This window comes from Micromys minutus (genome assembly GCF_963924665.1).
Source record: "Micromys minutus genome assembly, chromosome: 16".
Classification (NCBI taxonomy): domain Eukaryota; kingdom Metazoa; phylum Chordata; class Mammalia; order Rodentia; family Muridae; genus Micromys; species Micromys minutus.
The window spans coordinates 44720579-44736021 of NC_137985.1; the positions used below are offsets into that span (position 1 = coordinate 44720579).

At 39.2% G+C, this 15443-nt stretch overlaps 1 protein-coding gene across 1 annotated transcript in view; it reads right to left on the reverse strand.

Annotated features, from left to right (window-relative positions):
* Positions 1 to 4297: 4297 nt before the first annotated feature.
* The window catches only part of CUL5 (cullin 5), a 40196-nt gene continuing 29050 nt past the window's right edge, over positions 4298 to 15443 (reverse strand). The window contains exons 13-19 of the mRNA XM_080930671.1: positions 14712 to 14843; positions 12870 to 12993; positions 12546 to 12721; positions 11874 to 12035; positions 10761 to 10879; positions 10308 to 10431; positions 4298 to 7633 (exon numbers count right to left, since the gene is read on the reverse strand). Coding sequence (XP_080786797.1) covers positions 7439 to 7633; positions 10308 to 10431; positions 10761 to 10879; positions 11874 to 12035; positions 12546 to 12721; positions 12870 to 12993; positions 14712 to 14843 — 1032 coding nt within the window. The 3' untranslated portion in view covers positions 4298 to 7438. The remainder of the gene's footprint in view (positions 7634 to 10307; positions 10432 to 10760; positions 10880 to 11873; positions 12036 to 12545; positions 12722 to 12869; positions 12994 to 14711; positions 14844 to 15443) is intronic.

A 15443-nucleotide genomic window follows, 5' to 3' on the forward strand; every position in this document is an offset into this window, starting at 1 on the left:
GACTAATGACCACGTGGCATGAGACCTGGCTGGTGTGCAGCCTAAACCGCTTGCTGCCTGTTGTTTCCCTACAGTCTAGGACTTTCCATTCACTCTGCGGCGCCTGACGGTGTGACTGTATTTACCCAGACAAAGGATATTGGTAAATGTTTCCAGCAATTCCAATCATATTCATTTATAATACAAATAAACCAATTGCTTATGTTAAGAGAATTTTGAACTTGTTTTCCAGTAGGATGCTAAGTAAAATACATATTGCTATCTAAACTTCACTGAGTAGTAATAACATTACATCAATTTGCAGGGAAACTCCCTGTAGGCTGGGGTGCGGCGGCACACACTCAGGAAAGAGGCAGGTGAATCTCTGTGATTTCGAGGCCAGCCTTGTCCACCTAGAGAGTCCCCGTATAACTACAACCACAAACGGAGACCCTGTCTCCGAAAAATTATAACTAAACAAAAATCCTCTATGCATTAACTGATATTAGTTAAGTGATAATTCTTGTATTTGTGGAACCTATCGCTAAGGTTAGTTGGGGGTTGTTTGTTTGGTTAGTATTTAGATAGGGTCCCGCTGTGTAGCTCTGGCTATCCTGGAATTCACTGTGTTGCTCAGGATGGCTTTGAATTCATAGAGATCCATCTGCCTGTCTTTGCCTCCTTAGTGCTGGAATCAACAGCACTATGTTCAGCCCCTTTGCTGACTTTGAATCGTCAGTTGGGGATAGCAGATCTGACTTGTAACATTAATTTTCCTTTATGTAAAACAAAAGGCACCACAACATACACACTGAACAATTTACTTCAAGCCAACCTGCTTTATGTAATGGTGTGTATCCCTGTGCAGACCAAGGGTCAACCTCAGATAACTCCCTCTCTGGTTCTCTGCTGTTTGTTTGTTTTGTGAGACAGAGTTGATCTAACCTTGCACTTGGAGCTCACTAGAATGGCTGGCTAAATAAGCCACTGTCTCTGTTCCTTCTCTTCCAACCCCATCCATAGCACTGGGAACACCATCAAAAGCCACCATGCCTTTTTATGTGGGTGTTGATGATCTAAACTCTCACTTGTGAAGCATGCAATTTGCACTTTGAGTCATCTTCCCAGCTCCTTTCAGTATAAAGTTTGTAGTGTGTGTGTGTGCTCTTACTTTTGTGTATATGCACCAAGTGCATGCAGGTACCTAAAGAGGGCAGTAGAGGGCATCAAAACCCCTGGAAAGCTCAGAGTTGGGCCTGAATGTTGTTGGCGCATGCCTTTAATTCTAGCACTGGGAGTCAGAGGCAGGCAGATCTCTGAGTTCAAGGCCATCCTGGTCTACAGCCAGGGCTACATAGAAAAACCCTGTTGTCTCCAAAAACAAGAGAATAAAATCCAGGCAGTTGGGAACTGTCATGTGTGTTTTGAGAACTGAACATAGGTCCTTTCTAAGAGCTGCTGGTATTTTTGACTGCTGAGACATAAGCCCCACTGATTTTGTTTTGTTTTTCAAGGCAGAGTCTCATATAGCCTAGGATGCTCTCAGCCCCACTAGTTACTCAAAGATGAACTTGAATTTATACTCCTCCCACCACTGCCTTTAGATTGCTGGGAACACAGGTGGGTATTGAACCCAGGGCTTCATATAATCTAGGAAAGTATTCTACTAAGCTACATCTTCTCTATGAAGCCTACTGCGTCCTTGGATGGTGGGGGTGTGCCTTCCTCATTAAAATACTCACTGTATCAAAATGCCTTGAGTGATTGCCAAAGTGTTGGAATGGGTTTGTATAAGAAGCCTACACATCTCCAACATGGTTTTTGTTTTGTGTTGTTCTTTTGGGGCTTTCTGTTGTCTTGGAGTGTGTTTAATTGTCAAAGAGATGAATGTCCGACAGCACAAATGTGGAGATGAAGAAAACTTGCTGGAGTAGGCGCTTTTCATAACATAGTACCCTGGGACCAAACTCAGGCTGCAGGATTGGTAGCAAGCTCCTTCACCCACTGAGTCATCTATGCTGGGCATGGTGGTTAACACCTTTAATTGCAGCATTTGAGAGGTTGATCTGAGTTCGAGGACAGCCTGGCCTACGATGCCAGTTCCAGGACAGCCAGGGCTACACAGATACAAAGATCCTATTCCTTTTTTAAAAAAGATTTATTTATTTATTCTATATAAGTACACTGTAACTGTCCTCAGGCACACCAGAAGAGGGCATCAGATCTCATTACAGGACCTCTGGAAGAGCAGTCAGTGCTCTTAACTGCTGAGCCATCTCTCCAGCCCCAAAGACCTTATTCCTTACTACTTCAATCTCATTATTACATTTGTCCTTTTGGTTTAGCTTTAGCAGGTCATAGTTGTCTATAAACTAAAATTTTCTAGATTTTCTAATTTGATGGAATATAAGCTTTCAAAGTGGTCCTAACACTAGTGTTTATTGTAGTACTTCTTTTCAGCTCTAATTTTATTAATTTGTTTTTCTTTTCTTTTCTTTTTTTTTTTTTTTTTCTTTAGGTCTGTTTGTTGCATAGTCCTAATTGGCCTGGAACTCACTGTAGACCAGGCTAGCCTTGTCCTTGCAGTGATATTTCTGCCTCAGCCTCCCCTGTACTGGGAGTCTAGGCATGTAACACCTGTCCAGCTTCTCCATTTGATTTTTGCCCTGATTCTTGTGATTTCGACATTGTTATTTTTCTAAGACCTTGAAGTTCACCATAGGAGACCTCTGTGGTTAAAATAAAGATATGAGTGTTTTGCCTGCATGCATATCTATCCTCCAAATGTATGTCTGGTGGAAAAGGGCATAGGATCGTTGAAACTGGAGTTACAGATGGTTGTGAGCCACCAGGTGGGTGCTGGGAATTAAACCCAGGACCTATGAAAAGGCAGCAAATGCTGTTAACTGTTCAGTCACCAGCCCCTCAAAATTTTGTGAAAAAAAAACAAAACTTAAGACAGGTGTTGTAGCACACACATTTTATCCCAGGTGTTGTAGCACACACATTTTATCACAGCACTCAGGAGGCAGAGGCAGGTGACTCTCTTCATGTAAGTTTACAGCCAGTGCATAGTGAGTCCCAGAGCAGCCAGGACTATGTAGAGATCTATGTTTCACAAAAACAGATTAACATTAGTCTAGCATACTGGATAGTACCAGGAGTCTGTTGTCTGGTGAAGGGTGTCATCTTTATATTCTTTAGGAATGACTTTATGTACAAATAGACAGGTCTTCTATCCATAAATCCCATTTTCCAAAAGCATGAAATGTGTGTCATTAGTCTTTGTGGCACACGTGCTGCAGTGCGTTTGTGGAGTCACATGAGAACTGCGTAGGTAGATTCTCCTTCCCATTTCAACATGTGTTGTGAGGACTGAACATCTGTCACCAAGCTTCACAACAAAGGCCTTTACCCACTGAGCCATCCTGCCAGTCCTTTAGCTTTGTCATCTCCTTGCATAGCTATGGAGGAAGGAGCTCACGATTCTGCTGCTTTCTCGTCCCAATGCTGGGTTGTCACAAGTGTTACTACACATTATACTAGTTAATAAAACCTACTGTCGGTGACCTACATTTATCTCATGCAAAGTCTATCCTAGACACACCCAGCTCTTTCACAGTCGCCTGCCTCTAAATGCCATTCTTGTCTGTATGATTCTGGGCTCTTAACAAGGAAGTTAGCTTCCTAATTAATGTAGCTCACTGCAAAGCCTGTTTCCTTGGGTGGCGGGGGTGTGCTCTCCTCATTAAGATATTATCAAAATGCCTTGGGTTTGACTGCCAAAGCTTTGAAATGCACTTGTGCAAGAAGCCGAAAATCTAAGCTTAATTATTAATCTTGGTTTGGCTCAGGTTAACCTCATGCTTTTTTGTAGCTTCAATTCCCAGTCACACCTACCTATTCCTCAGCTCCCCCAATCCCAGTGAAGGCAGAAGTTCCAGCCTTTAGGAAGCTATGTATTTATTCACCCAACTGTCATGTCTTATTTCTGGTCTATATGGTGGCTAAAATTTACTATCATATCCCAGCACATAACAAAATGTTTTTCATTTAGACGGTCTCACTATGCTTCCCCATGTTAGTCTGGAGCTGGGCCTGAACAGTCAGCTACCCCCCCTCCCCAAGCAGGGAAGATGCAGCCCTCCCCAGCTGGCCTGGAGCACCAATACACCGGGCTGATCTCGACCTCAGAGACCCTCCGCCTCCGCCTCTGGAATGCTGGGATTAAAGGTACAGTACTGCCCTGGTGTGCCAAAAATTTTAACTGTTGTAAAACCTTTATGGTAGAACATCAAGATTTTCTGGATAGATGAAATGTTTTATATTACACTTTTATTTTGCAAGAAAATAAATTATACAACTTAAAAAATAAAATCCAAAAATTAAGCAGTTCATCAAAATATTTCAGCCTACTGCATACAGAAACTGCGACTGTGGAAAACTGTGCAGTGTCATCTCAGTATGTGGTGGTGCACATTCAAAGCTGTACAGGTCATGACGAGAGACTACACCTTAGGAACTCCAGACCACACACAGTGTAGATGACAGGAACGCTCTCCAACAATGTTTCTCTCATAACTGTGACCTCTGGAAAACTTGTGGCAGCATCCAAGTCATTCACACAAGAACAGAAGAGCCAGCTTGAGTTTATCATAGCAAATCTTTCTGTAAACTAGAAATCTTTCACCCAGATTGAATTTGAGAAATTTGCCCTTGGAGCAGAGCTAATGATATCATATTCAATTTAATAAAGAGTTAAAAAAAAGGATTAGCGTTTCACTTTTTGGAGACTTTAATATTTATGCACAAAGCCTAAGAGCTTTCAATGAACAGGCTGGTAAACGCAGGGATCTCCTCCATTGATTGTAAAACTTGGGAGACTTCAGAACTAGTTGAGGATCCTTGGGAAATGATGAGAGTGATGATGGCCTCACGTCTGTCTGTAAGTCTACCCTTTCCACTGGGTGAATCTGTACCCTGTTTCCATGAGAAGGCGACAGGTTAGCTTTTACAGATGGCACCACCTTAGGTAGATAAAAATGCTCAAAAAAGCCTGCCACACCATTCATTTAAAAATGCCTCTCTGGCAGCGAGTGGGAAGCTGGGCTTTCCGTCCCCTCACCTGTGACATTTAGCCCTGCTCAGACAGCAAGAATATAAAGTCTGCAGGGAGGAGAGAGGTCAGATGGGGAACACTGTCAGTGGTTCTGGACCTTCAGGAAACTCCTGCTTAAGATCTGTTTCAGGATTTTTTAAATTATCAAATCTATTCATAAAAGACTTAAAGAAAATCTCAACAATGGTATAGGCACCTTGTCAACTAAATCGTTTTGATAAACACCAAAAAGTAGTTACACTTTTGTATATATATTCTAAAAAAAGGATGAAAACTGTTAAGTCTGTGGTATTTACTGCTGCTCATTCCCCAAAATACAATTAGGACATAATTAACTATTAAAAAATTTATAAAAATTTAATAAAAAACTTTGCTATGGATTTAGTGTTACCCACTTTGCATTAGGTTTGCCTTTAGAAATCAAAACATCACAGCTCTCATTCTTAAATGACCAAAGTGATTAGAAATTTCAAAGATGTTCTAAGAAACAAATTATGGTTTAAAATGACAAATCTTAAACATTAAGAAATGGCCTAAAATCTTTCCCTTGATTGTTTCTTCCTTTGGCATTCTGGTATTGGGGCAGGAATATTTACCAACACCAAGCTATTAAACAGAAGGGCCACAGTCCTTAAAAAACTATCCCTCTGAACTCTGGATACACCATCATCCATGTTGTAGACCAGCAAGCATTGAGTTTGCTATTATCTGCCCCACGTCAGCTCAGAGCTGCAGGGCAGACGGCAAGCACACATGCACTTCCATCATCTCAAAACCTTAAACATCTAACATATATATGCCTTACTTCTTTCCAGCAAGGAGCTCACAGATGCTGAGCAGCAGGCAGAGCCACAGCCCACTGTGGCGACAGAATAATACTGTATGCTTCTCAACACTCCATTTTCTGCTAGCGTCAGAGCCATACTTCCAAATACTACTTAACATCAAAAGTTCTAAAGTTTGCAAGAAAACTTGAAACGTGCACCACAATGAGTAAAAATCCACAGGGAGCCATTTTTTCCTGCTGGGGCATAATTCACTTCAGTTGCTTGGGTCCTCAGTTTCTAACTTTCCACTGCTCTGTGAAGTCCTGAGTCACCACTCTGGATTAATGAGAGGAGCAAGGTAGGTGTTGCCCTCTGAACATTTTAAAAATGTTTATTTTTAAAATATATAAATATATATGTACATATTTGGCAAGGTTACTGTTCATGTTAAGACTAACAACTCTGAGTGCTTTTCAGGTTGCAGGTGGTAATCTCACCTCTCTTCCTAAGTGGTGGGTAGTTATTACTTTTAAATAGAGAATGTCTTTCCAGAAAACTGAGGTGGTAAATCCCTAATCACAACACTTTCAATCACCAAAAATCTATGCTACAGGTTAAGAAAGCAATTCTCTCACTGTACTTATCAGAATATCTCTGCACTGTTTCCAACAAATTTAGGTACAGTATAATAAATATTGGTGCATAAGTATTAAGTGTATTAGTAACACACTTAACATGTTTGCTTCGAGATTCTGATGTTTGCCATCAAGGTAGCCATACCTACAAATTCTTTAAATGAAGCAACATTCATTATAAACTTCATGTTTTCAAAACAAGCTCTCCAGCCACACAAGGTTTAAAAAGAAAATCCCAAATCTTTATCGCTTAACAACAAATAACTAAACAGCACTCTCCTGCTCGATGAAAATCAGGATTTGTAAGGTAGAAATATTTAATACCATTAAGATCCAGTCACTAAAGTGAAAGCAGTGTTTGACAAACAATGACACTGGCACACTGTCCTCAAGTGCGCCTGCCTCTGCCCACCAGTGTTGACAATTCACTCTTTGCATCAAAAGAAGCTGAGTGCTGCCTCTAGCTTTAATTGCATTAGAAAAAAAACAAACAAACAAACAAAAAAACCCCAAAAAAACCCAAAAACCCAAACAAACAAAACACCCCCAGCATTTCTCAGTGCATGAATATCTGAAAATCCTTCCTTGTGCAAGTATATTCCTTTAAAGAGGATAAAAGAAGCCAAAGAACCCCACTATCGCCCTTCCAAAATGTTATTTCTCTAGGTGGGTAAAAATTGAGTTGACTCTGAAAGTTCATAATGGGCTCTTCATGAATGCAATGTTCTCCACAAAACAGCATGCTGTTACAGAGTGTGCAACATGAAGGGAATGCCACCATGCTAACTAACGTGACTGGCAAAATATAGTCGTTTTGTAAGGTAAGGCAGAGTTTAATATTTATGTAATCAAAGTCCAAATAAACCTTCCTCCAGCTCAGACTGGGACAATTTCTGCCCAGATGCTCCAGATGTGTGGCTGCAGCAGGCGGAGCTCAGCTACGCCATGTATATGAAGGTGTTGATGTCGGCCTCATCCCTCCTGATGTACTTGTGCTCGATCAGCCATTCGATTTGCTCTTTTATCATTTTCTTCTGTGGTAAGAACATGTTTTTCAAAATTTCTACTAGTTCAGTCTGCAGCTGAGCATTGCTAATTTTCTTTCTCATTTTCATTATTTGTATGATGGCTTCCTAAGAGAAAATAAAATAAAATTAAAGTACATTAATACACTCAACCACTTTGAGCCAAGCAAACCAGTAAGTTTCCTATATTATCTTCTAACACCAACCACAATGCACAGCAGCACCCTAGGTATTCACCTGGAGACTTACTCAGCAACTACATTTTTTCCATTACACTTATTACAAAGATTTTAAAAGTAAAGGAAGCCAAAATTAACATATAATCTACTGTTTTATAAAAATTAATAATGCATCTGAATGTCTGTCTCCTTGTATGACTTTGTACCACATACATGTCTGATGCCTGAAAAGGCTAGGGAAAAAAAAAACATCGGATGCCCTGGAACTGGAGTTGCAGATGGTGGTCAGTAGATAGCTCAGTCAGTAAAGGCGTTTGTTTGCCAACAGGTCTGATGACCAGAGTTCAACCCCTAGGATCAACATGGTGAAAAAATAGGATCAATTCTTAAAAGTTGTGCTCTGACCTATACACACACATATAGTGAGACATAACAGTCCACCTACACAAATCTGCCTCTAACATTAATGTGTATCTTTCTGTAACAGAAGACATGCATGGTATCTAGTGTTAAAAATCAATAAACACTTCTCTGCCTATTCACTAGACTAATAAAGCGACAGCCATATTTACCACAGATCCTACTTTTACATTTATTGATTTAAATCATGTTTTTGACATTTAAATGCTTCTAAAGAAATAAACATTTTTCACCTAAGTCAATATTATCAATATACTCTTGGTGATTTTTAAGCTACACAGAAGTTGGCAATAACGTTACCTGCAAAGTAGACTTACTGTAATCATTAAATTTTAGCTTTCTTTAGGCAATTAAAAGTAACAAGGTGCCTTAGTTGAGAGTAGAATTTTTATAAAGGAAATGTGAAGAGAAATTCTATATTTCTGTATTTATGAGCTCCATATGCACAGACTGAAGGAACAATACAATTAGGAGCCAATCACCGTGGCCCAGGCCTTCAGTCCCCGTCAGCTCTCTATCTGGTCCACAAAGTGAGTTCCAGGACAACCAAGACTACACAGAGAAACTCTTTCTCAATATGAAACCAAACAAACAAAGCAAAATAACCGACAAACAACCGCAAAAATGTGATTAGACCTATGACAGCTGCGTCTGTATTATACACATAAATTTTAAGACTGCCTGCTAAACAACATAGTGCGGTGACACAGAGTTTGTGCTGTATTACGTGCTATGATGACCTAGAGATTATTTAAATATATGGTATAAAATACGTAGGGGGCATATTTTATCAAATACTACACATTTTACACAGGAGATGTGAGCACTGAGATTCTGGGACCTGCAGGAAACCCTTGAACTGATTTCCTGTGGACACTGTGTAACACCTGATAATAAAATGCGCATAGGCTCGGGACCCCGATAATATTCAGCAGGATGAAATTCCTCCAACTTTCCAACTTTCCTGTGCAGGTATGACAGTCTTTTCACTGATACCAGACAATAAGTCCTGTTACAAGGCTTTTTATGTAAGTTTTCTTACAATAGGTTTTTAAATGTATCATTGTATGTACATTATATGTTACATGTTTACAAGTACATGCAAAGCAGGAATGTGGAAGTCAGCATTCTAAAATCAGCTCTCTCTTTCCATCTTGTTGCTTGTTGGGCTGGTATTTTTGAGGCTGGGTTTGTTTCTCTGTGTGGCCCTGGCTGTCCTGAAACTCACTCCACACATCTGTAAGTGGCTTCCTGGGATCAAACTCAGATCACCAAGATTCTGTTACCTGATGGGTCATCTCATCTCATCCAATGATAAGATTTATATAAATAGGGTTTTACATCAAAAAACAAAAAAATAAAAACCAAAAAAAAACCAAAAAAACAAAAAACAAAAAAAAAATCAAAAAACAAAAGTAAGTTTGTTCACCTAAGAATGTGAAGATTGTAGGGCCATAAAAACCTTTCATCTTTCTTTATGCTTCTAACTGTATTGCACTGGTCAGAATTTGAATAATATTAAATGAAAACTGTAAAGATAGAAAACAATCATCCTGTTCAAAGATTTTTTTTCCTAGAATAAAATAACCATCAGTTTGCAATACATTTTTTGAAAATGTGTTTGTGCACACGTACATGTGTGCCCACAGGACAGCACTGCTCTCCACATGCAAAGGGCAGAGGACACCTGTGGGCTGGTTTCTTCCTTGCACTGAGTAGGTTCTGGACTTGAACTCTGGTCATCAATCACGTTACCTACTGAGTGACCTCACCAGCTATATTTTTTCGCACTATGTCGTATTTATTTTCGTGTAGTGGAGATGAAGAGAACGACTTTCTTAAGGAATCTGCTCTCTCCTTCCACCATGTGGGTCCCCAGGACAGGGCAAGTTGTCAGCTTGGTGTCAAATATTTTTACTAACTGAGCAATCTTAACTTTCTAGTAATAAATATTTTTAATCATGTTCAGAAGCCATCATAATCTTAATTTTAACACATTTTTCAAAGGAAAATATATCAAATCATGCTTTTTAGTTCTAAATAAAGCAAGTTTCCTAAGGACTCATTACATTTCTTTTTTTTTTAAACATTGATATTTTTTTTAAGTATCCAATTAGGAATGTTTGTTTGTTTTTCCCAAAGAAGCTTTAAAAAATGTTGACATTCTTTCCCCCCATACAAACCTGGGTTCTTAATATTCTTAGCTGGACTATTCCTTCATTTTCTTCTTCTCTCATTCGCTCTGTGGTGAGCTGTAAGCGTCCAATCAAATTGATTTTTCCCCTTTTCTGTACTTTTGCATTTTTTCTACCAAAAAATGAAAGTGTTAAATAGTTAATATAGTGCGATATCTGAAGTTTTAGAAGTATTCTCGAAACAAACATCCAGAGCTGCCTGCTGTTAAAACAACAACATACAACTGCACTTTAAGTAATCCCTGTGCCTACTATGGTGGCACTTGGTCAGCAATTAGTGTAACCCTAGTGCGGGAAGCTGGGGCATGAGGGTCTTGATTGGCATGGCAGTAATTACTGTTCTTAACATCACATAGGACAGATAACCACTTTAATAAAACAAAGCACTGAAACAGAACACAGTACTCTTCATTTTAAATCAAGCAGCATGAGGTTACTTACATTAAACTGAAGTCCTGGTTCACTGAGAAGAGAGTGCCCTCTGTAAAATCTTTGGGTGAGTTGACTTGAGGGTCATACAGTAAAACTTGCCGTTTGAGCTTAGGAAAAGCTACTAACGACTATGAAGAAAAAGAAATCAACACAGTAAGTTATAGGGAGTGATAGGTTCAACTCTCCCACACATGCAAGAATGAATTCTAGACAATCTACAACCCAAACTCGTGCAGTAAACTACGTATGTACAAATGTACAAAATCACAATTCCAACTTCTATGTAGTACTTCTGAGCATGTGACAATGTAAATGCATAATGAAGAGGGGAAGAAAAGAGCTGGCTCAGAGAAAGCAATAAATGCTCTCTTAAAACATAGTGATGCAAGCAATTAGGACAGTAATATGTAGGCACTTTGTCCAATGGAAACAGTTTATTCTGGAGTTCATATTACAGTCAGAATTAAATGCAGTTATAATCAAGAATATCATTAGCACAGTTTATAAACTGAGAAGAACTTCATTATTTGACAATAAATATCTTGAACATACTTTCATTATAAATATTAAGTATAGGTCTGGAGAGATGGCTCAGTGGTTAAGAGCACTGGCTGCTCTTCCAGAGGTCCGGAATTCAAATCCCAGCAACCACATGGTGGCTCACAACCATCTATAATGGAATCCAATGCCTTCTTCTTGTGTGTCTGAAGAGATCAAAGTGCACTCACATACGTAAAATTAATAAATCTTTACAAAAGAAAATTTAAAAAATTAACTGTAGTATGTGTCCTTGTTGGGACTCCTTAAGCACATTTAACATCATCTTAACTTCTCCCTCTTCTCTTCCTCTTTCCTTTTCTACTTTGGTAATTAGCCTCTTTTCATAGTGTTTTTTTTTTTTATAAATTCCTCAATATTGTGCATTTTTGTATTGAAAGTCATATTTAGAGTGTCATGAATTTAAAAAAGTCTACAGTAGCTTAGGTATGTAGTTCCGTGGTAGAATATATGCCTAATATGTACCAGGCCCCTGATTTAACTCTCGACACCAGATACCCCATTTTAGAAGCCACTCACATGTTCCCAGCTATGTGACACAACAAACAAGAGAATAAAACAAACCCATAAAGTCCTTCTAAGTTCAGCATCAGGGAGTTCCGTTGCAAGTTTTAGATTTTCAAAGCTGATTTTCTCTCTAGGCCTCTGGTTCCATGCAAACAACACAGCCAACTGAAACGTGGTCACTTCCAAGTCATACTGACCTACTTCATTTTTAAATGTTATCTGTAATAGATAATGGGCTCCAGTAAGTAACGCATTAGTTCATGAAGGTCACTCCAATACCTAGTAAATGCACATAAGATACCATGGGAAAAGGAGATGAGAAATGTCTCCTCCTTTCCCTTCCTTGTTGCAGGAAGACAGATGGAGAGTGAGGGATCAGACTGGATTCTACAGCCAAGGGCATTTTTTTTTTTTTTTTGGTAAGCACCACACTGACTGAAAACCACATTCCTGAAAGCTAGGGGCAGAGCCACTGTTCTTGTTCTTACCTTTTTGTTTTCTACTTTATTTTCCATGTGTGGGCGTTTTGTTTGCATATATGCCCACATACCACATATGTGTAGTGCCTATAGAGGCCAAGAGGGCATCAAATCCCTTTGGGACTGAAGTTATAAATGTGTGAGTGGCCATGTGGTTGCCTGGAATTGAATGCAGGTTCTCTGAAAAAGCAGGTTCCTAACCACCGAAACATCTCTTCACTCACACCCAAACTGACAGCAGTCTACTTACGATTCCATTTGACATGAGATGATGCCAATGCAATTTTCTACCACTATGATTTTTTTTGTAAAATTCTTCTACTTCAGGTATCAAGTCCTCCAGTTCAGTAGGAAGTGAGACAAAGACTTTCTCAGAGCTTCTAGACCAAGCACCAGCATTCAAAATCTTTATATTAACTGAATCGGCTGCAGGTAAGAAAATCAGAAATTATAAATATTGTGAGACAAGTTAAAATTTGGTAAAAAAAATCTTATTTAAGAAAGAAGATTTTATTAAAAAGAAGTATTCTTATTTAAGCTGAAAAATACACTTATATATAATTATAAATAATACCTGGTAATGCCAACTTATTATTTTTGTGCATTTCTTTAAAAGCTTGGTTCAAGTCTTCAGATACTTTTATGTCCTGAAACATTCTAGCAAGCTTGTTCACATAATCTGCTGGCATACCAACTTCCTATAAAAACAAAGACAAACAAAATAATTATATATAGTGTAATACTATTCCATGTTTCATAGAAAATAAATCGTAGTTTCGGCACTCTAAGCTGTGTTCAATTCCAGTACGCATGGATTTCAGTTACCACAATGCAGATACAATCAGCTCCCAACTCAACTACTTTGACACTGTAACAAATGCATTTGGATGGACTGCAACCTACACCTGTAACTCCTCCATCCACAAGCCAGGACAAAATGACAGAAGAATGTCACTGGTATAGCTCTGTCATAGCATGCCTAAGGGTCTCTGAGCTTGGCCATTGACTAGTGAGAACACATTTATTCAGGACAACCTTGACAGATTAGAGGATGATGGTCCTCTAAGCCTCTACTTTCTTAATTTACAGTTATGAACCACCACTCCCAGCTTCTTAAAATATTACAATGGTTACTATTTATTTACAAATATTTCTAGTTAAATATTTATTATCAAAGACATAGTAAAAGGGTTGCTGTTTTGTCCTGGATACTACTTAAGTAAAATCAGTTAAAACTGAGAGTGGGGGAAAATCAAAGTACAACAATATAAAGAAAGCAGGATTAAAATCAATTAAGAAGTTACATTATTAGATACTATTTATATATTTGACTATATATTCTTTTTTTAAAAAAAGATTTATTTATGTATTTATTATATATAAGCACACTGTAGCTGTCATCAGACACACCAGAAGAGGGCATCAGATTCCAGGTTGTGAGCCACCATGTGGTTGCTAGGATTTGAACTCAGGACCTGTGGAAGAGCAGTCAGTACTCTTAACCACTGAGCCATCTCTCCAGCCGTTGACTATACATTCTTATAAAATGAACCTGTCTGACATTAATAGCAATACCAAAACATTTTTAGCATACATTACATATCAATCATATGCTATATCAATAAAAGAAACATAAAAAAAAACCCACTTAAGCAAATGAGATAACTCATCAGGTAAATGTGCTTGTTGAAAAGACTCATCTTTTGGGTTTATTAATCCCTGCCAAGGTAGAAGGAGAGAACAGACAGACTCCTGCCAACTATCCCAGAACCACCAGCTGAGATGCCCATTTAACATATAAAAGCAGACCAAGCCTCTGAGTTCTCCTATCTCCCTGAGCTCCTACTCTTTAAAGGGCATGAAGGGCATGCCCTGCCCCCTATTGCAGACATTTTGGTTACCTTCCTCTTTGGCCTCCTGACTGCTACACCTGGCACCCGTATCTCCCTTCTCCTCCCTGGCTCAGGGTCATGACCACTTTGGACTCTTCCAGGTATGTCTGCCTCTGGCTGTGTCTCCCTTTTGTCTACAATACCACCACACCCAGCAGCAGTCACATCCTTTCCTTTTTCTTTCTTCTTTTTTTCCCATTCATCTTTTGTAGAAACCAAGAATGAGTGCCTCCCCCAAGGACTCGGGCAGCTCCTAACCAAGCTGCTGATCTGACTGTCCTGTAGTATAAATGGATTGTTTCTTCTGGCTTTTGCCACCCACCAAATTTGATTCTCTTCATCTGCTCATCCCTCCACCTGCCCTCCTACTGCTCTCTTTGGGAGCCCCACCACACCAGCAGTTCTCTGTTTCCTCTTCTGCCGGCACTGACTGGAACAAAACACTGGGGAGCCCATTTAACAGACCCCTTATGCCTGTCCTCTACCACGTCACCAAGAAAATCTTTAGAAATTGCTGTACTTACTCTTAGCCACTCTACCATGTTTTCTTCAATCTCACTATCAGCAGAGATGTCCAATATGAGACGTCGGGTAAGATGAGCTTTGTGATACCTCATGAACACATCTTTGTTTTGTACATATTTAAGTACCAAGAGCTGCACAGAAGACAAGGTTAAATTCTTATATACTCAGCCATTTCTTTCATGTAGACCTTTCTATATCCCCAACAGCAAAGATGAAGAGATTTACAAAGACAGACACATAGGCCTATTAGATTACGCATCTGAGAAACCAATTCTAGTAATAACAGCAGCTTCAACAGCAAATCTGTTTGACAGCAAATCTTGTTTCTATCATCCATTTATTTTTGAGACAGGTATGTTCTGGAATGTACAGTACACCAGGCAGGCTTCAAACCCAGATTTACCTACCTGTGCTGAGTCTTTGAACTTGACACTTTAAACCAACTGATTATTTTTTTTAGTTCCTACTTATCCAAATTTTTTAGCCTGTATGTAAATGTGATGACACCTTATAGGAAAACTAGTATTAATCTGTCAACACATCTTAATCCCTTCTGTGACATCAATTATCTCCCCAGGCATTTCTGCCGGTACTCATGTGTTGTTTCTCTCATTTTACCTACCTCTCTGCATTCCTGGGCTTAAATAACTAACAACCAACCAGGAGGACCGACCGAGGAACTGGAAGGATGGCTCAGCAGTTAAGAGCACCAGTCCTCTCAATTCCTAGCA